Source organism: Bos grunniens, chromosome 18 (assembly GCF_055505025.1).
Source record: "Bos grunniens cultivar Pamir isolate PY7600 chromosome 18, Bosgru_T2T1.0, whole genome shotgun sequence".
NCBI lineage: Eukaryota > Metazoa > Chordata > Mammalia > Artiodactyla > Bovidae > Bos > Bos grunniens.
The window spans coordinates 57,282,651-57,306,821 of record NC_141182.1 but is presented as its reverse complement, the minus strand read 5'-3'; the positions used below and the strand labels follow the sequence as shown (position 1 = coordinate 57,306,821).

At 53.5% G+C, this 24,171-nt stretch overlaps 3 protein-coding genes and 1 long non-coding RNA gene across 9 annotated transcripts; 3 read left to right on the top strand and 1 right to left on the bottom strand.

Moving 5' to 3' along the window:
• The first annotated feature begins 1,023 nt into the window (after nt 1-1,023).
• Nucleotides 1,024-6,105, top strand: KLK10 (kallikrein related peptidase 10). Of its 5 annotated transcripts, none has more exons than XM_086353978.1 (6): nt 1,024-1,091; nt 1,549-1,654; nt 2,882-3,065; nt 3,976-4,250; nt 4,439-4,572; nt 5,452-6,105. In XM_086353978.1, exons 2-6 carry the CDS (start codon nt 1,558-1,560, stop codon nt 5,602-5,604), a joined length of 843 nt encoding a protein of 280 aa, XP_086210104.1. In that variant the 5' UTR covers nt 1,024-1,091; nt 1,549-1,557; the 3' UTR covers nt 5,605-6,105. The 5 variants fall into 5 exon arrangements, with proteins under 5 accessions (XP_086210104.1, XP_086210101.1, XP_086210105.1 ...); XM_086353975.1 differs by having other exon boundaries at nt 1,544-1,654; XM_086353979.1 differs by having other exon boundaries at nt 1,024-1,140.
• LOC147354319 (uncharacterized) lies at nt 2,014-2,648 on the bottom strand. Its single transcript, XR_015146387.1, has 2 exons — nt 2,421-2,648; nt 2,014-2,200 (listed from the first exon to the last, which is right to left on the bottom strand). It is a non-coding gene; the product is annotated as an uncharacterized LOC147354319 (long non-coding RNA).
• Nucleotides 6,106-9,104: 2,999 nt separating the features above from the next.
• KLK9 (kallikrein related peptidase 9) lies at nt 9,105-16,464 on the top strand. Its single transcript, XM_086354019.1, has 5 exons — nt 9,105-9,822; nt 9,957-10,113; nt 12,615-12,880; nt 14,923-15,059; nt 15,692-16,464. The coding sequence occupies exons 1-5, from the start codon at nt 9,780-9,782 to the stop codon at nt 15,842-15,844; spliced, it is 756 nt and encodes a 251-aa protein (XP_086210145.1). The 5' UTR covers nt 9,105-9,779; the 3' UTR covers nt 15,845-16,464.
• Nucleotides 16,465-17,766: 1,302 nt separating this feature from the next.
• KLK8 (kallikrein related peptidase 8) lies at nt 17,767-23,756 on the top strand. Of its 2 annotated transcripts, XM_086353970.1 has the most exons (6): nt 17,767-18,092; nt 18,510-18,587; nt 19,042-19,201; nt 19,389-19,648; nt 21,525-21,658; nt 23,556-23,756. In XM_086353970.1, the coding sequence occupies exons 2-6, from the start codon at nt 18,518-18,520 to the stop codon at nt 23,709-23,711; spliced, it is 780 nt and encodes a 259-aa protein (XP_086210096.1). In that variant the 5' UTR covers nt 17,767-18,092; nt 18,510-18,517; the 3' UTR covers nt 23,712-23,756. The 2 variants fall into 2 exon arrangements, with proteins under 2 accessions (XP_086210096.1, XP_086210095.1); XM_086353969.1 differs by lacking the exon at nt 17,767-18,092 and having other exon boundaries at nt 18,288-18,587.
• Nucleotides 23,757-24,171: the final 415 nt, after the last annotated feature.

Below are 24,171 nucleotides of genomic sequence, written 5' to 3'. Positions count from 1 at the left end.
CACATGTGGCTGGTGGCTACCACCTTGGATAGCAAATACGGAGCTTCTCCATCACAGCCAAAAGTTCAATTGGATGGCACAAGAGCTGGACAAAACCTCTGGAATTAACCCACTTCTTGCTGGAGAAGATGCATCACAAAGAGTCCAGAACTACATCTCTCCTCACATTCTGCTCAGCTGGCAGGGGAGGTAGCTGGCAGGAGGAGTTAAGAGCCCAGAGCTGGAACTGGGGCCTCTGGGTGCAGCAACCTAGACCTTGCTGTGTGACCTCCTGTGAGTCACTGCCCTCTCTGAGCCTCCCATTCCTCACCCAAAATGAGGGAGTTGGCTGAAGTGCCGTGAGATGCCCCTTGCAGCTTTCGGCCTCCTGTGACTCACTGGCCGGTGTGTCGCCTGGAGACACAGGTGGCAGGAAGGACAGGAAGTGACCGCACAGGATGCGGAACCTCCCCCTACACACAGGGGCCGGGACACACGAGGACACTGCTCTGGCTGTGGACGGATGCACACCCAAGCACAGAGCATCCCTCTGTGTCTGCACCTGCCTCTCTGTGTTTTCTTTTCCTTGTGTTTGTGTCTCTTGCTCCCACTCTTTTTCCTTCAATCTGTCTTATCTCTCTTTCCAGGTCAGCGGTCTGGCTTTTCCCATTACGTCACTATAAGTATGCATTTCCCTGTTTATTTATTTCCCCCTCTCTCTGCTTACAATCATCTGTCTCCAACACTATGCCGGTGACCCCAGGGAAACGCCTGGGGATGTGGCCCCCGTCTCTCCTCACCTAAGAAGGCTTCTGGGAACACCAGACCTGGGGAAACCCCACGAAATCCAAGTTTAGAAAGGGTGTTTCAGGCACTGGGAGAAGCCTGTATTCCCGGGCCCCTCCCAGAGCAGGAATCTGGAGCCCAGCCTCACCCACGGCATAATTAGAGAGAGGGAAAGGGAGTGGGTACCTCCCTGGGGGGAGGGTGGGGAAACAGGCTCTTCGGGGTTAAAAGGGGAGGCCTGCCCAGGGGTCCCTTGTTAGAGAAGTCCAGCGGCCCACACGGCAGGGCTGAGGCACGTCTTCCCCTCTCCCCTCGACGGCTCCCAGGTGAGCGGCACGCTCCTCACCTTGGTGGGGGTGGGTCGCCAGAGCCCAGGTGGGCACCTTCGGATGGCGGGTAGGAGACTTGTTGGAGACTCATCTTCTTTATCCTCTTTATCCTCTGAGCCTCGAAGCTCCAGCCCATTTATATGAAGGAGAGCAGGAACCCGAAGCGCCGAGAGGCTGGCACCCGGGCCAGCCCGGGCCGGGAGGGCGCTGCCCTCAGGCGTGGGAAGGGGAGTGCGGGAGGATGCCAGAGGGGCGTCATTAGGGTAATTGCGCCCATCACTGGCGGTTCAGGCCAGAATCGCCAGGCTACCCACCCCTGCGCTGGCCGGCCTCAGGTTAAACGGGTCCCCAGCGGTTGGGGTGGCCCAGGATGCGCGGACGGGCAGGCAAGGTGGGGGTCTCGGACCCGGCAAGTGTTTTGAACTGCGCCCGTCGCTGCTTCTCCCCAGCATAGGTCCTTGCCATGACACCCCGACATCTCCACCTCTCCGCCGCCTCCGGCGCTCAGGGCGGCCTGGGGAAGCTGCTGCTGCTGCCGTTACTAGTGGCGCAATTCTGGGGTGAGGCGGGGAACGGGGCTTGGAGGGGGCCGCCGGGGAATGGGGCGAGCGGCGGGCGGGGGAAGGGGAGGCGATGGGAGAGTGGGCTGTTACCACCAAGCCTGCCGCGCACTTCTCCTCCCCTTGGGACCCCTAGCACTCACCCACCGGTTCGGAAAGGCCCGGCCCCAAGTCAGGCCCGCCTCTCTTCTAACTCCGCCCTAGCTATCCCAACCCTCTTCACTCCGCTAGGATCAGTACCACCCCCCCCCCCACCCCACCCCACCCCACTCCCACCCCACCCCCCGCCACACACACTCTTTGTCCTCGCCTTTCCCTTCCCCGCCCCTTCTTACTCCGCCCTATTTTAATCCCAAGTCTTTTCTTTGTTTTAAATATGTATTTATTTATTTGGCTGCGCCGGGTCTTAGTTGCAGCACACAGCTGCAACTTTCAGTTGGGGTATCTTTTTAGTTTCGACGTGCGGGATCTTTAGTCGCTGCCGGCGAACTCTTAGTTGAAGCCTGTGGAATCTAGTTCCCTCCAGAGACTGAACTCCTACGCCCTCTGCATTGGGAGTGTGGAGTCTCAGCCACCAGACCAACAGGGGGCGGTCCCTATCCCAGGTCTTGCCTTGAAGTATTTTGCCCTCACCCCTTCTGCTAGCGGGTAGCGTTACTCCCAACCCTAACTTTCACCCACCCTGCGCAGCGTTCTATCCCCGCCCCTTGCCACGCCCCTATTAGCCACGCCCCCACACCCCCGCCTCCTCCCCCGTATTCCTGACCTTCCAGTACTCGGTTCAGTCCTCACTCCTCCAGGATCAGCCTCAGGTCTCCTTGCAAGTGAAAGTGAAAGTGTCAGTCGCTCAGTCATGCACTATAACCCGCCAGGCTCCTCTGTCCACGGGATTTCTCAGGCATGAATCCTGGACTGGGTTGCCATTGCTTCCTCCAGGGTATTTTCCCGACCCAGAGATCGAACGCGAGTCTCCTGCCTTGCAGGCAGATTCTTTTCTGTCTGAGCCACCAGGGGAAACCCCTTAGGTCTCCTTTCCCCTCTCAAGCCGTTCTCCGCCCACTTCCATTCGGTTGCTTCGGGACCCCCAATTCCCACTTACACCGTCGGGTTCAGGCTGTGCCCACCACCCACCAAAAAGCCCCGTCCTATGGCCTCACTCGGATCCCAAACCCAGTGCTTGCCATACTGTCCTGCCTGCTCTGACCCCCACCTGCTTTCTTTCTCCAGTCTCGGAGGCTCTGCTGCTCCCCGCAAACGACACAAGCTCCAACTTCGTGGCCTCCGGCGCCCCGTGTGCTCACGGCTCGCAGCCCTGGCAGGTGTCCCTCTTCAATGGCCTTTCGTTCCACTGCGCCGGCGTCCTGGTGGACAGGAGTTGGGTGCTCACCGCTGCACACTGCGGGAACAATAAGTAGGGGGAGCTCCTCTGGGGCGCTACGGGGGGCCTGGGGAGACGGGCCTCGGGGACCGGGCAGGAGGACGGGAGCACGTGAGGGTATGGACCTGCCAGCTCCGCCTGGGGGCAGTCCTCGAGGGCTTCCTGTACGAGGAGAGGTGGGGTTGTGCTGTGGCCACGAGGGGGCAGTGTGGTCTTTCTCAGCGTTTCTAGGCCCATCCAGTCACTGCCTAGCCAAATCTCTTAGGGTTCCATTTGTCTTGTTTTTGTTGTTCATTCGCTAAGTCATGTCAGACTCTTTGTGACCCCATGGACTGCAGCACACCAGGCTTCCCTGTTCTTCACTATCTCCTGGAGTTTGCTCAAACTCATGTCCATTGAGTTGATGGTGCCATCCAACCATCTCATCCTCTGTTGTCCCTTTCTCCTCCTGTCCTCAATCTTTCCCAACATCAGGGTTTTCCATTTAGGTGTAGACTGTTGTGTGCAGCAGGCAGAAGTTGGGGTCTAGTGTGATTAGGACTTTAAAACTAAAAGAAGTTATTCACCTTGTGAGTCCTCACTGAAGGAGGAAGAAAAGAGTAGGTTTACCCCTGGAGGCCCTCTGTGCTCAAATCCTGCAGAACTTAGGGACCCAAACCTGTGCTCATACCTCCCCATCCCCCCCACCTCAGGTCTCCAGCTCCCTTCTCCCCTACACACTGCTTCCTCAGACCTAGGAGTCCTAGCCCCCTCCACCATCAGACCCAAGAATCTAGGCCTCCAAGCCCCTTCTCCCTCAGACCTTGGAGTCTGCCAGCCCCCTCCCCTGCCAGGACCCGAGTCCACCCCGACCCCAGTGCCTGTACCCTCCTTCCCAGGGACTCGGGGTTCAGTCCCAGTCCCGATGAAGGTTTTGCCTCCTCTATGGCTCTTCCCTCCCCAGGCCCCTGTGGGCTCGAGTCGGGGATGACCACCTGCTGCTGCTGCAGGGCGAACAGCTGCGCCGGACCTCTCGTCCTATCGTCCACCCCAAGTACCAGCAAGGCTCGGGCCCCATCCTGCCGAGGCGCACGGACGAGCATGACCTCATGCTGCTGAAGCTCGGCAGGCCCGTGGTGCCGGGACCTCGAGTGCGGCCCCTGCGCCTGCCCTTCCGCTGCACGCAGCCCGGGGACCAGTGCCAGATCGCCGGCTGGGCCACCACATCCTCCCGGAGAGGCAAGAGCCTGGGGTCCCAGGGTGGGGCCTGGATCTCGGGGAAGGAGTATGAGGGGCTGGGACTCCTGGACGGAGGAGAGGTTGGGAGCCTGGGGCCTGGGAGGGGCACGGTCTGGGTATCGGGACTCCTGGGGCCTGGGGGGTTGAGGGGCCGGGACCCAGGGTTACCTGATGCTTTCTCCTACCAGTGAAGTACAACAAGGGCCTGAGTTGCTCCAGGGTCACTATCCTGAGCCCTAAGGAGTGTGAAGTCTTCTATCCCGGCGTGATCACCAGCAACATGATGTGTGCAGGACTGGATCAGGGCCAGGACCCCTGCCAGGTACAGACTGGCCAGGGAGGGTCTCTGACTGGTGAGAGCAGGACAGGGAGGCTATGGGAAAACAGATACCCCCTACTCCCAGCCCAATTTCCTCCCCACGTCCAGCACTATCCCCAGCACTGCTATCCCAGCACTACCCCCAACATCAACTCCATGTTCAACTCTACTTCCTTGTGTCCACCTTCTCACGCCCAACCCTGTCTCCACCTCCACTCCCAAGCCAGTCTCCCCATCCTGTATGTGTTGCTCAGTCGTGTCTGACTCTGCGACCCCATGGGCTGTAGCCCTCCAGGCTCCTCTGTCCATGCAATTTCCCAGGCAAGAATATTGGAGCCAGTTGCCATTTTCTTCTCCCAACCCCTTCCTACCCCATCCTAAACCACATCCCCATCCTCAAGCCATTCCTAAACGCCCGCGTGCCAAGTTGCTTCAGTCATGTCCGTCTCTTTGCAACCCTATGGACTGTAGCTCGCCTGGCTCCTCTGTCCATGGGATTCTCATACCAGAGTGGGTTGCCATGCCCTCCTCCAGGGGATCTTCCCAACCCAAGGATCGAACCCACATCTCTTACATCTCCTGCATTGGCAGGGGGGTTCTTTACCACTAGTGCCACCTGGGAAGCCCTCCTAAAGCCCGACCGCATCCTTATCTTTAGAGCCTGCTCCATCCCTCACCTACCGTGAATGACAGTCTCAGCGCCATCCTATCTCCAACTTCATCCCCACCCCATCCCACCTCAACCCAACCCCAACCTCAGCTTTATCCCAATCCAGCTCCAGGCCTACCCGACCCCCCCCTTCCTCATTAGTACCCGAAACCCCCAAGTGGCAGCCTTTCCGTTGGTGTATTTATTTGATCTCTCCTTCCTCCCACTCCCAGAGTGACTCTGGTGGCCCTCTGGTCTGTGATGAGACCCTGCAGGGCATCCTTTCGTGGGGCGTTTACCCCTGCGGCTCCGCCCAGCATCCAGCCGTCTACACTCAGATCTGCAAGTACCGCTCTTGGATAGAGAAGACCATCCGCTCCAACTGACGCAGGAGATGCCCTGTGACTCCTTCTCCACCTGCCCTCTTCCTCCGACTTCCCCTCCTTCCTCCAGCTGGGCTGGGCTCTCCCCCTGCCCCACTCAAATTTATGCCGCCCATGCACACCTGCTAACATCTCTCCTCTTTCCTCACACCCCTTGCCCACTGCTGCTCTTTGCCCATGCTGAAGCTGAAATGCAGAAAGCGGTGGCCAAGTTTTGTTCATGAGAAATGAAGCTGGTAGTCACTAGTCTCTGAGAGAAGTTATACATCACTCGACCTGGCCTTCTTCACCACTGCCTGCTGTGTGACCTTGGGCAAGCCAAGTACCTTTTCTGAGCCTCAGTTTAGCCTGACTTGGAAAGCCGGAACAATGAAGTGCTTACCTCATAAAACATGTCATGAGGAGACTATAACATGTGCATGTAGATTGTCATGGAAATTGCCACGTCAAGTATTAACATGATGGGTGGTGAACTCTGACTAAATGGCACCAGGTCCTGGTGGGCATGTGTGTGATTTTTGTGACCTGGGGAGAAAAGCGCAGGGGAAGCCTCTAATCCTAACCACCCTTTGCATTCCCAGCCCCATCCATCAGGACTGACGGGAGAATCGCATTTCTTTCTTCCTGTCAAGTTCTGTAGAGCACCTCTTAACCACTTCCTTCTTCCCTCCCACTGTTTCCCATGTTGGGGTCCACCCAACACCTGTTCCTCCTGTCCCAGGAACTGGGCTGTCTCTGAGTCATCTGGTACCTTCCATACCTTGCTAGGGCCACCGAAACTCAAGGGACCTCACCTTACAGGCATCTTAGCCTCTACGACGAGAGGACCTCTCCCTACCTCAGTTGCTAAGTTTACGCCAAGAAACTCTCTGAAATTTAAGGGAAATGTTTCGGTTTCTTGGTTAGATCCATCCCCATCCAATTCCATCTCTACCACATCTCCATTCTCATTGGCCGATCTGACAACCAGACACTCCAACTCCATCCTCTCCCCTCACCTAAATTGGCTTTGAGCCTTTTGCCCTGAAAATTTGGGACGAAGGGGTTCTTGTCCTCTCCCTGAAACTGTTCTGGTGTAAATATTCCCATGCTAGGGGCTAAATGGGACTTCCCAGGTGGCGCTAGTGGTAAAGGATCAACCTGCCAAAGCAGGAAGATCCCCTGGAGGAGAAGAACCCACTCCAATATTTTTGCCTGGGAAATCCCACAGACAGAGGAGCCTGGTGCACTACAGTCCATGGGGCCACAGAGAGTCGGACATAACTGAGCACACAGAACAGAGGCTGTTATACACGGAATCCAAGCAAAGCTAACAGAAGTCTGGGTGTCTCCTCCACTGAGCCTGGACTTTAGAGTGGTAACACAAGTGGAACACATGCACAATAGAAATTTTCTAACCTGCACAGGTTTCTTTGTTTTCTCTTTCCAACATCAATTTATTGAGCACCAGTTGTATGGCAGGCTCACTACTGCGTGCTGGGAACACGGTGGTGACCGAAAGGTCCCTGTCCCCCAACAGAGCCCATGGAAGACTGGGGCACAGCGTTTGAGCAGAGTCTACACAGCTCTCTTCCACTGTTTCCTCACCCCTATTAGCACACCCAGGAAACTCCAATGAAGCATATCAGCTGAGCTTATTATGCAAGAATCAGAGCGAAGTAGGTGGGAACTCAAAAACTCGATTCATTTTTAAAGGCAATTCACCCATTCCTTTAGTCACATCATAAGTGTTTATTGAGCTGTGTGCCATGCCAGGTCCTGGAGATGAATCAGACTAGGCTCTACCCTCAAGGAGCTGCTAGTCTGGTCCAGGAGACAGGCAAGCCTTACATTCTTGTCATTCAGGTCCCTATTCAAAGTCACTTCCTCAAGGAAGCCTTCCAGGATCTCCCTGGCTGAAAGCTTCTCCCCGCTGTACTCCTCCGCACTGGTCACTAATCCATTGCTCTGTTTATTTCTTTTGCATACTTGTTACAGCAAAAATGATCTCAGTATCTGTTTACTCCATAATGGTCTGTCTCCTTCCCCTCACCCAGTCAATTCGGGCAGGGACTCTGATTTATTCACTGTGGTTTTCTAAGCACCTAGTCTGATGCCTGACACACAGAAGGCATTCAACGCATTGCCAAATTAACAAATAACACAAAATGATCAATGCTGTAACAGAAGAAGGCCCAGGGTTTCCCAAGAGGGCCTGAAGACTCCTTCTGAAGGAATCAGGGAAGGCTTCTCAGATAAGGGGACATATGCATGGGGTTTTAAAGGATAAGTAGGAGTTCACCAGGTAGAGAAGGAAATATATTTCTGTAACTCACTGTGTGACTTGAGCAAAATTCTTGAGTGCTATCTCTAGCTCAGCTATTTCCACTGTGAAAGAGAGATTGGTTAGACTCTTTTGAGAATGTAGTGAGAAAACATACGTGAAATGTTGACCCAACTGCCAGCAAAGAGAAATTGTCCAAAAAAAGCTAGCTATCAAAATATTCTATAAAGCAGTTACTATGGCACTTAGCACATAGTAGGTATTCAGTCTCTGGTCTCAAGGACGTCCCAGCCTGCAGAGGATATAAGGCAACTGCAGTCATGGATGATCTGTATTATGATGGAAGTGCAGGGCTCTGTAGAAGGGAGACAGGCATGTTTATTGAATCCCTACCACTGCTGTGCTCCATACGTGTTAATCCTCCCACAGCCCCAGTTATTATTGCTGCTTAGTAGATGGGGCAACTGAGAGAGGTTCAGTGACTTGCCCAAGATCACACACTTAATAATGACCAGCACTGAGGTTTGGACCCAAATAGTCCAGTTCCAGAGTCCATGCTCCAAACCACTACATCATGGTGAAGTATACACATTCAAGGGAGCCCAGACCAAGCTTGATAATCAGTCTTACAGCAACAGAAAGTAAAAGGGCCAGGGTGGAAGTGCCCAGTGTGGAAAAGATGTACTCTGCCTAGAGGAATCAGAGAAGACTTCCTGGAGGAGGGGGCATTTAGGTTGGGTTGTGAAGGATGAGTAGAAGTTCACTACTAACAAGGATATGGAGAAAGACATTCACTCACTCAATTAACATCTCCTGAGGCCTCCATGAGCCCACCCCTGAACAGGGTGATGCGAGGAACACAGAGATGAGTCAGATCTGGGCTTGGCCCTCAAGGGACAGCTCATCTGGTGAGAAGGAGGGATGGGGAGAGAGGCAGGGAAGATGGGGTGATACGAAGGACACTGGAAAGATGGAGATGGGTGGAAAAGAAACAAAACCATGTTCTCAGGACTTAGCCAAGATCTGGTGATATTAATGGGAAAAGTGCTGTACCAGCTAGGCTGGGCACCTGGATCCTTGGGGTGGTAGAGATGTGAAAACGGAAGTAGGTTATGACAAGAGTAGGTTAACCCAGATGGGATCATATTTCTCAACCTCCTGGGAGAGGCCTTTATCCTTGTGGGAAGGGGTCCAAGTCCCCATGGCAGGGAGGGTTCTGTGGGTGTGCAGCTCCCTTTGTAGTCTCTGCCACGCCAGACAGCATTTCTGTCTCTTTTTCTTTTTCTCACCTGCATCCTTCAGTGTCTTTGTCTCCCTGTTTTGTTTTTTCTTCTTTCTCCCTCTTCCCCTACCTCACCCCCATCCTGCTGGCTGGTTTGCCTTCTTCCCTCTGAGTCCTGATTCTTTCTCCCACTCCTAGTCTGATTCCCGGGAGGTCATGCTAGGTAACGCTCCAGCCTGCCCAGTGCGTTGGTCCTAGCCCACTGCAACTTCATTCAAAATGAACTTGCTTCCATGCTAGGACTCTGCCTTAGGGACCTTCCTCCTTTCTCTCTTCCTCCTCCAGGCCACAGAATATCCTGTAACCGGATGCTGCCACCCCGAAGTCAGGGTTAATCAGGGCTGCCCTTTCTGGAAAGCCCACCTGAGAAGGACAGCCTCACCCAGGGCTCCTCCCCCATTGCGCCAGACCCCTGATGCTGCCGGCCCCTGGTTCATCCTGACGAAGGGTCTACCGGTGCAGTCTGCCTCCTCACGGCCCCCAGTGAGGGCCCCTGGGCTTCCCCCTCCTCCCTGGGACATGTCCCAACCCAGATTAATCATGGGGCGGCCCCAAGGAGGAAGACAGCATGGCTTACCATAAAGAAGCAGGGCCACTGAGCACAGGCTTGAAGATCCAGGCACTCCAGAGGCCATGAGACTGGGATTCCTCTGTGCTCTGCTTTCGCTCCTGGAAGGTGAGGTTCCCGCCATCATGCTCCCCTCCATGGCCCCCCCGGGACCCTTCCATCAGGCCCTTTGTCCAGAGTCTGTCCCCGAGCCCTCCCACCTGGCTCTCCGATAACCCTTCTGCCTCCCATCCCCACCCCAGGGCAGGGCTGGGCAGACACCCGAGCCATCGGGGCCAAGGAATGTCGCCCCAACTCACAGCCCTGGCAGGCTGGGCTGTTCTACCTCACCCACCTCTTCTGCGGGGCGACCCTTATCAGTGACCGCTGGCTGCTCACAGCTGCCCACTGCCGCAAACGGTGAGTGACCCGGACGGGGCTGGAGGTCAGGAGAGAGAGGGCTGCGGACCTCTGTAGAGGAGGGAGGGAGCCATGGGCAGGAAGGGCCAAGCCTCCACTTCTGTTCCCCAAAGTTCAACTCCTAGAATGACAGAGAGCTGACTCTCTAAATTCTAGCATGCTAAAGAACCTGGTCCTCAGGGTGTAGATTTTGAAACTTTGAATCTTAGATGAGCTTCCCTGGTGGCTCACACGGTAAAGAATCTGCCTGCAAAGCAGGAGACCTGGTTCGATCCCTGGGTCGGGAAGATCCCCTGGAGAAGGGAAAGCAACCCACTCCAGTATTCTTGCCTGGAGAATTCCATAGACAGAGGACCTGGTGGTCTATAGTTCATGGGGTTGCAGAGTGGGAGATTACTGATCATCTTCACTCACTCAGACTCCTAGATGCCTAGACTCTGACCTGGAAAAATTCAGAGCTGTACATTCCTAAAATCTTGCATCCAGGAGATTTTACACTAATGTAAGTAAGTAATTACATTAGTGATGTTGCCGAATTGGAGAAACGTAGATTCAGGGACAGGTAGAATCTGAGTAGTCTAGAGCAGCACTATCCAATGGAAATAGAACCCTAACCATGTAGGAAAGTTTAAGTTTTCCAGCAGACACACCAAAAAGGCAAAAAGAAAAAAAAAAAAGAGTAAAATTAATTTTAATAATAGATTTAACTTGCCATACTCAAAATGTTATTTCAACATGTAATCAATTTTAAATTCTTATGAATGACATAGTTTAGTCTTTTTTTTTTTTAATACTAAGCCTTTGAAACCAGGCTTGCATTTTACAAGTACGTTGCATCTCCATTTGGACTAGTTGCATTTAAGCGCTCAATCACTGTGTCAGATAGCACAACCCTACGATCTTAGATTCAAAGATTCAAAGTATTCTAGCTAGGTTCATTGAGTAGGGAAGCTTATAGTCTGAATTACAGTGTCCTAGAATACTGTGGCTTGTAGAATTCTAGAATCTTGAACCAAGAGAATTCTAGAAACTTATGTTTATACATGTCTAGAATCTGGTGGATTTACTATTCCTGCATGCTATCATTCAAGATTTCTAAAATCCCCAAAGTGTTAACCAAGAGAATTCTAGAGTTTCAAATTATTTGAAACCTAAATTCTTACACTTCTAAAAATCACAGATTTCTAGATTTCTATAACGATGAAATTCTAGTTTTACTATCCCAGAATATCAGAACCCTAGGTTTTTATGACCTAGATTTAATTCAGATAATTTAAAAATCTTGGACTTTTTGATTCAGGGAAATAAAAAACATTAGAATCTCAAATTCTTAAGATACTAGAGCTTGAGCCTCATAGAATACTAAAATTGTGGGTTTCCAAGGTATTAGAACCTTAGAATTTTAGAATCTTAGATTCTGGGCATTCTAATAGAATTCTGGAATCTACCTGATGCAGAAATCCTTTTTATATTATCTGGGGAAAGGGGCCATGACTCCTGTTGGATATTTTCCCTCTAGAAAGGAAGCATAGGGGCTACCCAGGCTGCTCTGTGAGAATTTCCCATCATACACCACTCCATGCTGGAGCCTCTTTAGCTCAGGCCTGTACATCAGGCTAGGAGAACAAGGGCCACATTTCAGTACCAAAGACAGAGGGGAGAAGCAGAAACATGGAGGTGCAGGAGATTCAGGAGCAGGGACAAGTCGGGGCTGTGGGGTGGGGTTGGGACTGACTTCCCAGACACAGAAACCAAGGCAACAGTGTGACAGAGAGGGAAAAGACAGAACTAACACCTTATGTTCCTCAAACCCTGAGTTCTCAGTCATTAGCCTGGTCCCTAATGTCAGAGGTCAGGGGTTGGGGGATGGACATGTAGACACCCTGAGGGTCCCTGGCTGTCCAGGGCGTGAACCCAGAGCAGAGCAAGTGGGTTCTGCCACTGCAGGGAGAGGGTTTGAGACCAGATTTCAGGAAGAAGTGCATTGAGAGATGAGGGATGTAGCAGACAGGAAAAGTCTGAGGCCACAAATGAGCCTAGCTTGGGGATTTTCCATATCCCACCCTTTCCACATACACACACACGAAAACACAGAGCGCCACTCCCCACAGAAGCCACCAGACCTGTGCGTGCAGGTTGTGCGGCTGTTGTTGGGTGGTGGGCGGAGGCCTCGCCTGCCTCCATGGTTCCAGGGGACCCAGGTCACCACTGCGGCTCCAGGTGGGGCAGAGAGGAAGGTGGTTTACTTGACATGGGGTGAGGAAGAGGTGTGAGCTTTGGCGGAGAGCTACAAAAGTCGAGGCAAAGGGACGGAGTGGGAAGCAGGGCCCAGAGAGGGTGTGTGCCTTGCTTAAAGTCACGCAGCCCTGTGGGTCACAGATGACCAGAGAGGGTGTGTGGCTTGCGAGTCACACAGCATCCCGGTGGTCAGAATAAAGAGGATCAGGCCCGAGAAGACACCTCGCCTTCTCCCACCTTGACCTCTGACACCTGTCCAACAGGTATCTGTGGGTCCGCCTTGGGGAGCACCACCTCTGGAAATGGGAAGGTCCGGAGCAGCTGTTCCGGGCCACAGACTTCTTCCCTCACCCTGGGTTCAACCAGGACCTCACTGCCCAGGACCACAACAATGACATCATGTTGGTTCGTCTGCCCCGGAAGGCACATCTAGGCCCTGCTGTACAACCCCTCAACCTCAGCCAGACCTGCGTCTCCCCAGGCACCCAGTGCCTCATCTCAGGCTGGGGGGCCGTGTCTAGTCCTAAGGGTACAGCCTTGCCCACTGAAGACACCCTGATGTCTCATGCCAGGGGGCTGAAGCCCCTCTCTGCCTCTGTCTCTGCTTTTCCATCTGTATGTTCTGTCTATCATCTGTCTATGCATCCATATATTTCATCAGATCTAAATGCTATGAATGATAAGATGCACCATTATCTTACAACCCACTAAGAATGAGAAAAAGAAAAACAGGTTTCAGCCATCCTTTTCTTACAAAATACACGGAAGTACCGATAGCTGAAAGGACACGTTTGCAATGTTTCTCACTTATCTTCTTTTTTAAAAAATTTTATTCCTTCTTATTTATTTTTGGTTTTTGTTGCTGTGCTAGGGCTTTCTCTAGTTGTGGCAAGCTGGGGCTCCTCTCTGGCAATCCACTCCAGTACTCTTGCCTGGAAAATCCCATGGACGGAGGAGCCTGGTAGGCTGCAGTCCATGGGTTCGCTAGGAGTCGGACACGACTGAGCGACTTCACTTTCATGCATTGGAGAAGGAAATGGCAACCCACTCCAGTATTCTTGCCTGGAGAATCCCAGGGACAGAGGAGCCTGGTGGGCTGCTGTCTATGGGGTCGCACAGAGTCGGATACGACTGAAGTGACTCAGCAGCAGCAGCAGCAGCAGTAGGGGCTCCTCTCTAGTTGTGCTGTGCAGGCTTCTCTTGTTGCAAAGAGCGCAGGCTCTGGGGTACATGGGTTCAGTGACTGCAGCTCGAAGGCTCTAGAGAGCCAGCTCAGAAGTTGTAGTGCATGGGCTTAGTTGCCCCGAGACAAGTGGAATCTTCCCAGAGCAGGGATCAAACCCACGTTCCCTGCTCTGGCAGATGGATTCATAACCACTGGACCACCAGGGAAGTCCCCATCCATCCCTATATGACATCATTTCCTGGAAGGCACATCTTGACTTCAGAGATGTTTACATGTGAAAATACATTCATCTCAGAACTGAAATAAGGTCTATCTCACTCAGAGTCAGAAATCAGCACATCCATTAGTCAAATTTGGCTTGCCACAGCAGTAGTGGCTTTCAAAAGGCCATGAAAATAAACAAAAACAAAAACGTCAGTTTGTGGCTGCCAACAGTTAAAACCTGAGCGATGTGATATAAAAGCCAAGTTTCTTGATTTGCTTGAAAAATTCAAAACTGACAATGCTGGGTCCGTATTTCTAAAATAACGACCACTGTTAGGCAGAATTCGGCAGAATTCAGTGGAGGCTGTGCCCTTCAGACAACATGTGGTTTCTTTGGTTCACTGCGTTTCTCCCCCAAGGCCTGCTGTTTCCCTAGACAGCCCCTCCCCCACTTCCCCATCTCTAGTCTCAGGCTCCATCGAGGGCCATCTCACTGCAAATGTCTCCTCCCCTCGATCTCACTGCTTTCTCCCTGGATGTCTCTTGGTCTCTTTCTTTATTAAAAAACATTTTTTGTTGTTGTTATATTTGTTTCTGTCACTGCATGTGGGCGTTCTCTGGTTTCAGAGAGTGGGGAGTTAGTTCCCCTGCAGCTGTGGTGTTCAGGCTTCTAATTGTGGTGGCTGATCCAGGCGAAGCACAGGCTCTAGAGCACGTGCCCTTCAGTAGTTGCAGCATGCGGGATCTAGTTCCTTGCAGGGATCGAACCTGGGCCCCCTGCATTGGGAATGTGAAGTCTTAGCCAACTGGACCACCAGGGGATTCCATCTCTAAGTCTGTTTCTCCGTATTTCTTCATTGCCTCCTCTGAGAATTCTCTTTCCCCTACAGTGGTCTCTATCTTCCCATCAAGGTCCCTCTTTTTCTCTGTGTGAGTTTTATACATAACTCTTCTCATCTCTTGGCTCTCTGAGTCTTTCTTTCTCTCTCTTCGGCCCTCTCCCCTTCGTCTCCATCTGTTTCTCCTCCACGCTGTGATTCTGTTGCTTTCTCACTTGTTCCTGTCTTGGAGAGTTTTGGGCTGTGGCTCGGTGGGTCCGCCTTCGGAAAGTGGGGCAGAGGGCGGTGCTGAGTTGCGATGGAGACAGCTGCTGACCTTTCACGGACCTTCTTTCCCCACAGTGGAGTACCCACTGACGCTGCAGTGTGCCAACATCAGCATCCTGGAGGCCAGACTCTGCCGCCGGGCGTATCCAGGCCACATCTCCGACAGCATGCTCTGTGCAGGCCTGTGGGAGGGGGGCCGGGGCTCCTGCCAGGTGAGACGTGCTCTGGGAAGGACGGGGGTGGGCATCCTGCAGCAGCTCTGGGGTCCTGGGGGAGAAGGCAGTTGGAGCCCCAGACTTCCTAGAACAGAGCATGGAAGGATCCGGGATACCTGGGTCTTGGGAAGGGCGGCGGGTGGTGACCAGTCCTGCCAGGATTCCTGGACCTAAAAGAGGAGGGGACTGGGGGTTGGACTCTATGTCCTGGGAGAAGAGGGGTTAGGATCCACGATGCTAGGTCCTTGGGGGAGGTGGGGGCCATGAGATTTTACTCCTGCGTCTATGGCCTTCCCAGGTGGTTCAGTGTAAAGAATCTGCCTGCCAATGCAGGAGACACAGGACACGTGGGTTCCATCCCTGAGTTGGGAAGATACCCTGCAGGAGGAAATGGCAACCCGCTCCAGTATTCTTGCTGGGAAAATTCAATGGACAGAGGAGCCTGGCGGGCTACAGTCCATGGGGTCACAAAGCGGTTGGATACGACTGAGGGAGGAGGAACTGGAGACCGGGATGCCTGGGTACTGGAGGAGAAGGGAACTGGAAGCTTCCTCGGAGGGAGCAAATGCCTTGTGTCAGGTCCTGAGTGGATCGGCCTAACAGTTTCTCTGCTCTTGTTCCGCGTGCAGGGTGACTCTGGGGGCCCCCTGGTTTGCAATGGGACCCTGGCCGGTGTGGTGTCCGGGGGCTCGGAACCCTGCTCCAGGCCCCGGCGCCCTGCCGTCTATACAAGTGTGTGCCACTACCTGGACTGGATTCAAGAAACCATGGAGGACAACTGAACCCTCGCGCCTTGGACGACCAGGATTGGAGGGTGGGGCAGGGCAGGTGGAACTGCAAGACTCCAGTCTCAATGGTCTAAGCCCCTGGCCTCTCCTGGCCTGGAGAGGCCTTCTGGATATTCAAGTTCCCGGTTTCTGGATATTCAGACCTGGGGTTCCGCGTGAACTGTATAGCTGTCCCCCCAGTTGAAAGGAGCGGGGAGACACCTCCGCCCTTCTTGGCCGCATCTCTGAGTCACCAGGAACTGGCACCGCCCCCATAGAATAGCTCCCCTGCGGTCTACCTTGGGAAAGACATCTACTAAATAGCTTCAGGTGCTTCCCTAGTGGCTCAGTGGTAGAGAATCTGCCTGCCAATGCAGGAGACGCAGGTTCGATCCCTGCTCTGGGAAGAAGAATCCCACGTGCCCGGGATTAACCAGAGTCCCGGAGCCACAACTACTGCGCCTGCGCTCTGGAGTCCAGGGACGGCAACTGCTGAGCCCACTGCGCCCGCCGCAGCTACAGAAGCTGGGGCACCGAGAGCCCGGGCTCCACAACAGGAGAAAAGCCCAGGCAGCAAGGGGAATCCAGCACAGCCCCAAATAAATAAGTTAATTAATAAATAATGTCTCCCTCCAGAGCTTTGTCCAATGAGATTTCCCCTTACAGCCCCACCTCCTTCGTCAGCGACCCCGCCTTACTGGAGGGTCCCTTCCGCTACATGGAACTCAGGCAGTGGGTTAGTCTCTTCCCACTCCCACCATCCTGCACCTTGGCCCCTTCCTGGGCGTGTCCAGGGTGTTCATACTGGTGGGGACTGACCGAGAGGAGAGAAGTTGGGAGAGGCGCTCAGTCCCCGCCGATCTAAGGGACAATTTTGCATTAAACGTGCGGAGTCCGGCCTTCCTTCTGCCAGTTTTGTAGGATAAAATATGGGCATCGCGTGGGCGATGGACGGCAGAGAGGGAACACGGCCGCTGCGTTGCGATTCCCCATAAGCCCGGAGTTCAGTTCAGTTCAGTTGCTCAGTCATGTCGAACTCTTTGCGACCCCATGAATCGCAGCACGCCAGGCCTCCCTGTCCATCATCAACTCCTGGAGTTCACTCAAACTCATGTCCGTTGAGTCGGTGACGCCATCCAGCCATCTCATCCTCTGTCGTCCCCTTCTCCTCCTGCCCCCAATCCTTCCCAGCATCAGGGTCTTTTCCAATGAGTCAACTCTTCGCATGAGGTGGCCAAAGTATTGGAGTTTCAGCTTCAACATCAGTCCTTCCAGTGAACACCCAAGACTGATCTCCTTTAGGATGGACTGGTTGGATCTCCTTGCAGTCCAAGGGGACTCTCAAGAGTCTTCTCCAACACCACAGTTCAAAAGCATCAATTCTTCGGTGCTCAGCTTTCTTCACAGTCTAACTCTCACATCCATACATGACTACTGGAAAAACCATAGCCTTGACTAGACGGACCTTTGTTGGCAAAATAATGCCTCTGCTTTTTAATATGCTATCTAGGTTGGTCATAACTTTCCTTCCAAGGAGTAAGCGTCTGTTAATTTCATGGCTGCCCAGAGTAGGTCCTGCCTAAGTCTGGCTCCATCAGCCCTATTGCAGCAAGGCTCCTGGGCTCTGCTTGGGCCGGTCCCGACGCCCCCAGGGGAAGGGGAAACCAGGTCACAGCGCCTCCCAAACCTGCCTTCCCGGAATCTGGACCTCATAGGGGGCAGCCAGCGGGCGGGGCGCCCCGCCCTCAGAAGTTGGGACCCAGAAGACGGGCTTGTCTCCCATTCGGATTATTGGCAGCACCCTCCTCCCACAAAAACCCAGGCTCCGAATTTTTCCTTCCAAAAAAATAACCTTAAGAATTCAGCCTTCAGCCCCTCCTCCCTCAGACCCAGGAGCCCAGGAGCCCAGGCCCCCAGCCCCTCCTCCCTCAGCTCCAGGAGACTGGGCACGCATTCCTTTCTGTTTCAGACCCAGGAGTCACAGTACTAAGCTCCTTCCCTCCCAGACCTCAAGAGTTGGAGATTCCAGCCCCTCCTCCCTCAAGATTTCCCATTTAGCCCCCCCAGCCTCTCCTCAGCCATACCCAGGGTTCCAGTTCCTCGGTGCTCGGCCGGCTCCCGGGTGGGAGGAGTTGGATCTGGAGGCGGGCCATTCCAGTTAAAAGGCTCCAGGATCTTGTACCAGGCACGCAGAGCTGAAGTACTGGGAGCTCTTCCTCTGGGTCCGAATCAGTAGGTGACCCCGCCCCCTCAATTCTATAAGGTGAGATGCCAAAGTTCTCAGGCACAGGGTATCAGACCCCCGCCCCCTCCCCTAGAACCTCAGATCCCTTCCTCCTTGCAGATCCAGCAATCAGCACCCCAGTCCCATGCTTTCCAAGACTTAGGAGTCTCAGCTTCCAGTTGGCTCTTCCTTCAGACCCAGGAGTCGGAGACCCTGACTCCCTCCTTCCTTGGAATGTGGGAATCCAACCCCTTGGGCTCCCAGCAACTCAGATTCAGCAATCTGGAACCCCATCTCATTTTCCTTCAGACCCGAGACTGGGTCCTCAGCTCCTGCTTCCTGCAAGACCCAGAAGAATGGTTCAGGATCTTGCTTCTCCCCACCCCAATCCCGAGATCACTAGGGTTTTGGTCTCCTCCTTCCGCCTCCGTTCAGCCCTGTCCTCTCGTCTCCCAGGTCCCACCATGGGACGTCCCTCACCTGCTGCAGTTTGGATCTGGATGCTCCTGCTCTTGCTGTTGGAATCCCAGGCAGGTGAGGGGGCCCAGAAGGCATCGGTGGAGCACGTGAGCCTGGGGGAACACTGTGATGGTGGCTACGTGGGTGCCTGTGGCGGCCTGTGGGGAGATGGGAAGTGCAAGATGACATGTGGGAGTTCCTGTGGGGTTTCCAGAGGGTGGAGGCCTGGTACACGTGGCAGCAGGTAGGAATGTGTTAGTTTCTGTTGGGTATTGCAGGAGCACACCAAAGCCAGCGGGGCTGCCTGCTGAAGGGCGCAGATATTCACGCGAGTCTGCGGGGCGGGTGCACGCAGGCTCAGGTGTGCGACTCCGTGTTTGGTGACTCATGGCCTTCCATGAGTGTATGTGTGCATCTGTGCAGCAGCATGTGCAAGCCAGGCGGCAGACGCCGGAGGAGGGTGTATGCGTGTGTATCCTTTTGAACCCACTGTGTTTTCCTGCCCCAAACGTCTCCCTCCTGCCTCCAGGACATGTGAGGGCACAAGAGAACAAGGTGCTGGAAGGGAAGGAGTGCAAGCCCCACTCTCAGCCGTGGCAGACTGCCTTGTTCCAGGGTGTCCGGCTCATCTGCGGGGGTGTTCTCATAGAGGACAACTGGGTTCTTACAGCAGCACACTGTCAAAAAAAGTGAGTGGATTCCTGCAGCAGAGGGGGTGGAGAAAGAGCGGCCTGGGGCTTTGCTTCAGGAGGGGTGAGCTGGGGAGCGGGTCTCTGAGAATGGAAGTCTGAGAGAAGAGGGGACCTGGGTCTCAGAGAGGAGGGGGCCGGGAGCCCGGATCCCTGCCTGGGTGCCCAACCACCCCCATCGTCACAGGAAATACATGGTCCGCATGGGAGAGCACAGCCTGAAGAAAAAGGATGAGTCAGAACAAGAGAGGGCCGTGGCTCGGTCCATCCCGCACCCCTGCTACAACAACAGCAAGAACAACCACAGCTACGACGTGATGCTCATTCAACTACGTGGTCGGGTATCCCTGGGGCCCAAAGTGAAGCCCATCAAGCTGGCGGATCACTGCCCTCAAGTCGGCCAGAAGTGCACCATCTCAGGCTGGGGCACTGTCACCAGCCCCCGAGGTAGTGGGAGGGAGAGGAGGAGCTGGTTGGCCCAGTGGACCCCAAGCCATTGGCGACGCTTTGCCTCTAGAGCAGATAAGGAAGGGAACGTGATTGTGAGGTTGACAGTCACGGGCGGTCCACGTTAGAAACCTTCAAGACCAGAATATTGATAGGCATGATGGGGAAAAAGGAAACAGATTGTTTAATAGGGCTCAGAAATGTGGATGGATGAATGAAGAGTGGATGAGTGAATGCATTCCTCCACCTTTAAGGTGGAGAGTTGTGAGATTTTCTGTTGTACAGAAAGTCAAAGTGTTCGTTGATAGTCGAGCCTGACTCTTTGTGACCCCATGGACTGTAGCCCGCCAGGCTCCTGTGTCCGTGGAATTCTCCAGGCAAGAATACTGGAGTGGGTTAGCCATTCCCTTCTCCAGGGGATCTTTCTGACCCAGAGATTGAACCTGGGACTCCTGCATTGGCAGGGAGATTCTCTACTGTCTGAACCACCAGGGAAGCCCTATTTTGTTGTTTAGAGTTTTACGTAACCTTCACAACAGACTTGGGATACAGGGACTCAGTGGCCCAGGAAAACAGGCTCCCTCTTCTCCATCTTGAACCCAAGATTCTGGGCCCAGATCCTGCCACACCCAGGAGTCCGGGCCTTTTCTCCCCCAGGACACTCAGTCTAGATCCCCAGCTCCCTCCTCTTTCTTGACTCAAGTCTGGACTCCACTGAGGTCCTCCCTCTGGGGCTTCAGAGTTCAGGGAGCCCTTTGCCCTGCTTCACAATGAAGAGATTGGGGCTCAGCTCAGAGGTGATATGATTTGCTAGGAAAGCAAAAATCAGGATTCAGGTCCCTGCCTGTGTGACTCCTAAGAAAACAATGGGCTGCTGTGGAAACCTACCTGCTCATGAATCAGGCAGGTCAGTTCAAACCATGATTCTGCCCCTTTTCTCTGGACAAGTCCCTCCCCATCTCTTGACCTCAGTTTGCTCAGCTACAAAATGGGGATAATTATCCAATAGGTTTCTAAGCTCCACGAGGGCTCAGATTATATCTGTTTTCTGCATTGTATGTTCCTAGTGTTCAGGGTGGTGACCAGGATTTGTTGAAGGAATGCATGGATGAAGGAATGAATGACTCCCTCCTTCCAAGAGCTCATGTGAGGATTAAATGAGATTCTGGGCATATAGCTTCTGGTACCTAGGGGTACCAGGTAAACTTTTACCTCTGAAGTCTGTTTCTCAAAAGTTAATAAGAAAAACTAGTTCCACTGCCCATCATCTATTCAGCGCTTACTTTGTGAGCATCTGATATTCCTCAGGTATTGTACCATACAAAGCCTGTGGAGCTGCACGCTAGGTGGGGGGATAGACAATAAACAAATACATATAAAATGAAATATTAGGTGTAGCCAAGTGCTATAATGGAATATTACGGGGCGGGGGGTGCGGTGAGAGGAAAGGGAGTGATGGAGATGTGGTGTTGTAGTTAGAATAATCAGGGAAGGCTTCTAGGAAGAGGTGATATTTGGAAGAAGTAGGACAGAGCTGAGATGGAGGACCTGGTGGTCTGGGAATGGGAAGATTGGAAAGATTCAGAGGTGTCACAGAGGGGCGCTTCCAGGTCCCCCAGTCACCGGATCCTTCATTTGAAAATGACCTCAGGGCAAGAAACAAACAGTAGGGTCCAAAGGTCCTTTTCTGGGTGGAGAAAAAGAAACAGCAGGGGCCGTGGCTTTGTTTCCTGTGATGAGAGGAGAACACGCCCTCCCGTGAGACGTCTCAGAAAGCCCTGTGCTGCTGTGGGTGCACGGATGGGAGGTTAGATCCCGACAGAGATGGAGGGAAAGGATTGCTATCTCTGATGACTTACAACCTCTGCTCCCTCAGAGAAGTTTCCTGACACTCTCAACTGCGCAGAAGTAAAAATCATTCCTCAGGATCAGTGTGAGAAAGCCTACCCAGGGCAAGTCACGGACAGCATGGTCTGTGCCGGCGACAGCAGTGGGGCTGACACGTGCCAGGTGAGTGCCTTCGGAAACTCCCTCTTTTATTTACTGATTTTTGGCTGTGCTGGGTCTCCGTGGCTTTGCTTGGGCTTTCTCCAGTTGCAGCGAACTGGGTGGGGTGTGTGGGGGGGGGCGGGGGGGGTTCCTCTTCACTGAGGTGCGCGAGCCTCTCATTGCTGTCTTGTTGCCGAGTGCAGGCTCTAGGCGCGTGAGCTCAGTAGTGTGGTGTCCGGGCTTAGTTCCTCTGCAGCATGTGGGATCTTCCCGGGCCAGGGATCAAACCCGAGTCCCCTGCATTTGCAGGCAGATTCTTATCCACTGGGGCACCGGGGAAGTCCTGAAACGTCCTTCTTCCCTTGCTCGCCTTGCAGAGATGTGAGGCTTGGCAGTGGGGTGATCCCAAAGAGTCAGCACCCCTGTCTCTACAGAGTGGGAAGCGAGTTCAGAGGAGGCACACTCTCCCTGCAGGCCGCACAGTGCAGGAATCAGAATAATTGAATCGTCCTTGCTGTTTCTTTGGGAAGGCTTGCCAGCGGGGGAAGGTGCAGGGAGGGGCAGGGGATTAAAGGGAGTGAGAAGCTAAGTCCTTGAGGGATAAGCTCCCTGCCCTCTTTCCTACTGTTAGCACCTGGAATTCGTGCTGACTTTCCTACTTTTCTCCGGGTCCTGATTGGGTTCCCTAGCATGGCTGCCTTCTCCTATGACTGGTTCCTTGGGGAGCAATGCTGTTTTCCCAACTGGCCAGAGGATGGCACCGTTGATTTCAGGGCTCCCTCAATGGGCTCCCCATCCTCAAGATGACACATCTTGGGCTTTGCCATTGATACAGCACTCTCTAGCCTACTGGCTTCAAGTTCAGTCCTCAGGGCTCCACTTGGATTTGTCCCCACCCCCTTTGCTAAGGATTGGTCCCTGAAGACAATGCTTCAATGCTCCCTTTCCTATTGGCCAGGAATAGAGTCTTTCCCTTTCTCATTGGCCAAGAACAGAATCATTTCCATGAGTAGATCCTGCTATGGAAGCTAGTCTTTTCTGGATGATTCCTTAGAGACAATAATGTCTTCCCACATACTCCCCACCTTTTCCCCTTGGGTGTGTGTATATCCACAAGAACCTGGCTCCTTTCTCCTGTGTTTTGTAACCAGATGATCTCTTCCAGATTGGCCAGGAATTGTTGTTGTTACTGTTCAGTCGCTCAGCCATGTCCCACTCTTTGCGACCCCATGGACTGCAGCATGCCAGGCTCCCCTGTCCTTCACTATCTCCCACAGTTTGCTCAAACTCGTGTGTATTGAGTCGGTGATGCCATCCAACCATCTCATCCTCTATCGTCCCCTTCTCTTGACGTCAGTCTTTCCCAGCATCAGGGTCTTTTCCAATGAGTCAGCTCTTCGCATCAGGTGGCCAAAATATGGAGGAGCTCAGTCTCCCCGATGCAATTGCTACTCTCTGCTCTCTGGATTGGACCCCCCAGAGAGCATTCTCTTCCTGCGTTGATCAGGATTTCCTCCATTGCCCTTAGACATCCTGTCTGTAATCCCACACATGGAAGCCCCACCCCTCTCTCTCACATTGGTCCCAGGATACAATGATCTTATGCCTGGGGAACCAATCACGTGACAGAGATGGTACAAATGCTGGCATGTGTGTTTCCGTTGGTTGCTCAGTCAGTCCAACTCTTTGTGATCCCATGGGCTGTCCGCCAGGCTCTTCTGTCCAGGGGATTCACCACGCAAGCATGCTGGAGTGGGTAGCCATCCCCTTCTCCAGGGGATCTTCCAGACCCAGGAATTGAACCCAGGTCTCCTGCATTGTGGGCAGATTCTTTACCATCTGAGTCACCAGGGAAGCCCACGAAATGCTGGTAACAGCTGAGCAACTTAGGTGAAAATCTTCTATTCCCCCCTTCTAGGGAGATTCTGGGGGCCCGCTGGTGTGCAATGGCGTTCTCCATGGCATCACATCGTGGGGCTCAGACCCCTGTGGGCGGCCTGAGAAACCTGGTGTCTACAGCAAAGTCTGCCGCTCCCTGGACTGGATTAAGAAGACCATAGGCCGCAGGGGCTGATCCCAAGACAAGCTCTAAACCTCCCTCAATAAACTCACAGCATCAGCCTGGCTCCCTGCCTGTCTGTGCTTTGGCCCTCCTGGGAGGGGTGGAGGGGCAGAGGGTCTGCACCCCAGAGATGGAGAGATCAGAATCCCCATGGTCATTCTGCCCATCACCACTGTTCAAAATTGTTCCCCCCAGCCCGCGTTTTTTTTTTTTTCTGGGAGGACTTGGAGAAATGGGAGGTTAGTTTCAGAGGATTTTCAGATGTCCAATGGACTGGCCTGTAAAAGACCATTAAAAGAGTTTCTGTTCGGTTTTTCTGAGCAGCTAAACTTACTAAGCTCTGGGGGGAGATGCTGTTGTTGTTCAGTCGTTCAGTCTTACCTGACTCTTTGCGACCCCGTGGAGTGCAGTAAGCCATGTTCCCCTGTCCTTTGCTATCTCCTGGAATTTGCTCAAATTCATGTCCATTGAG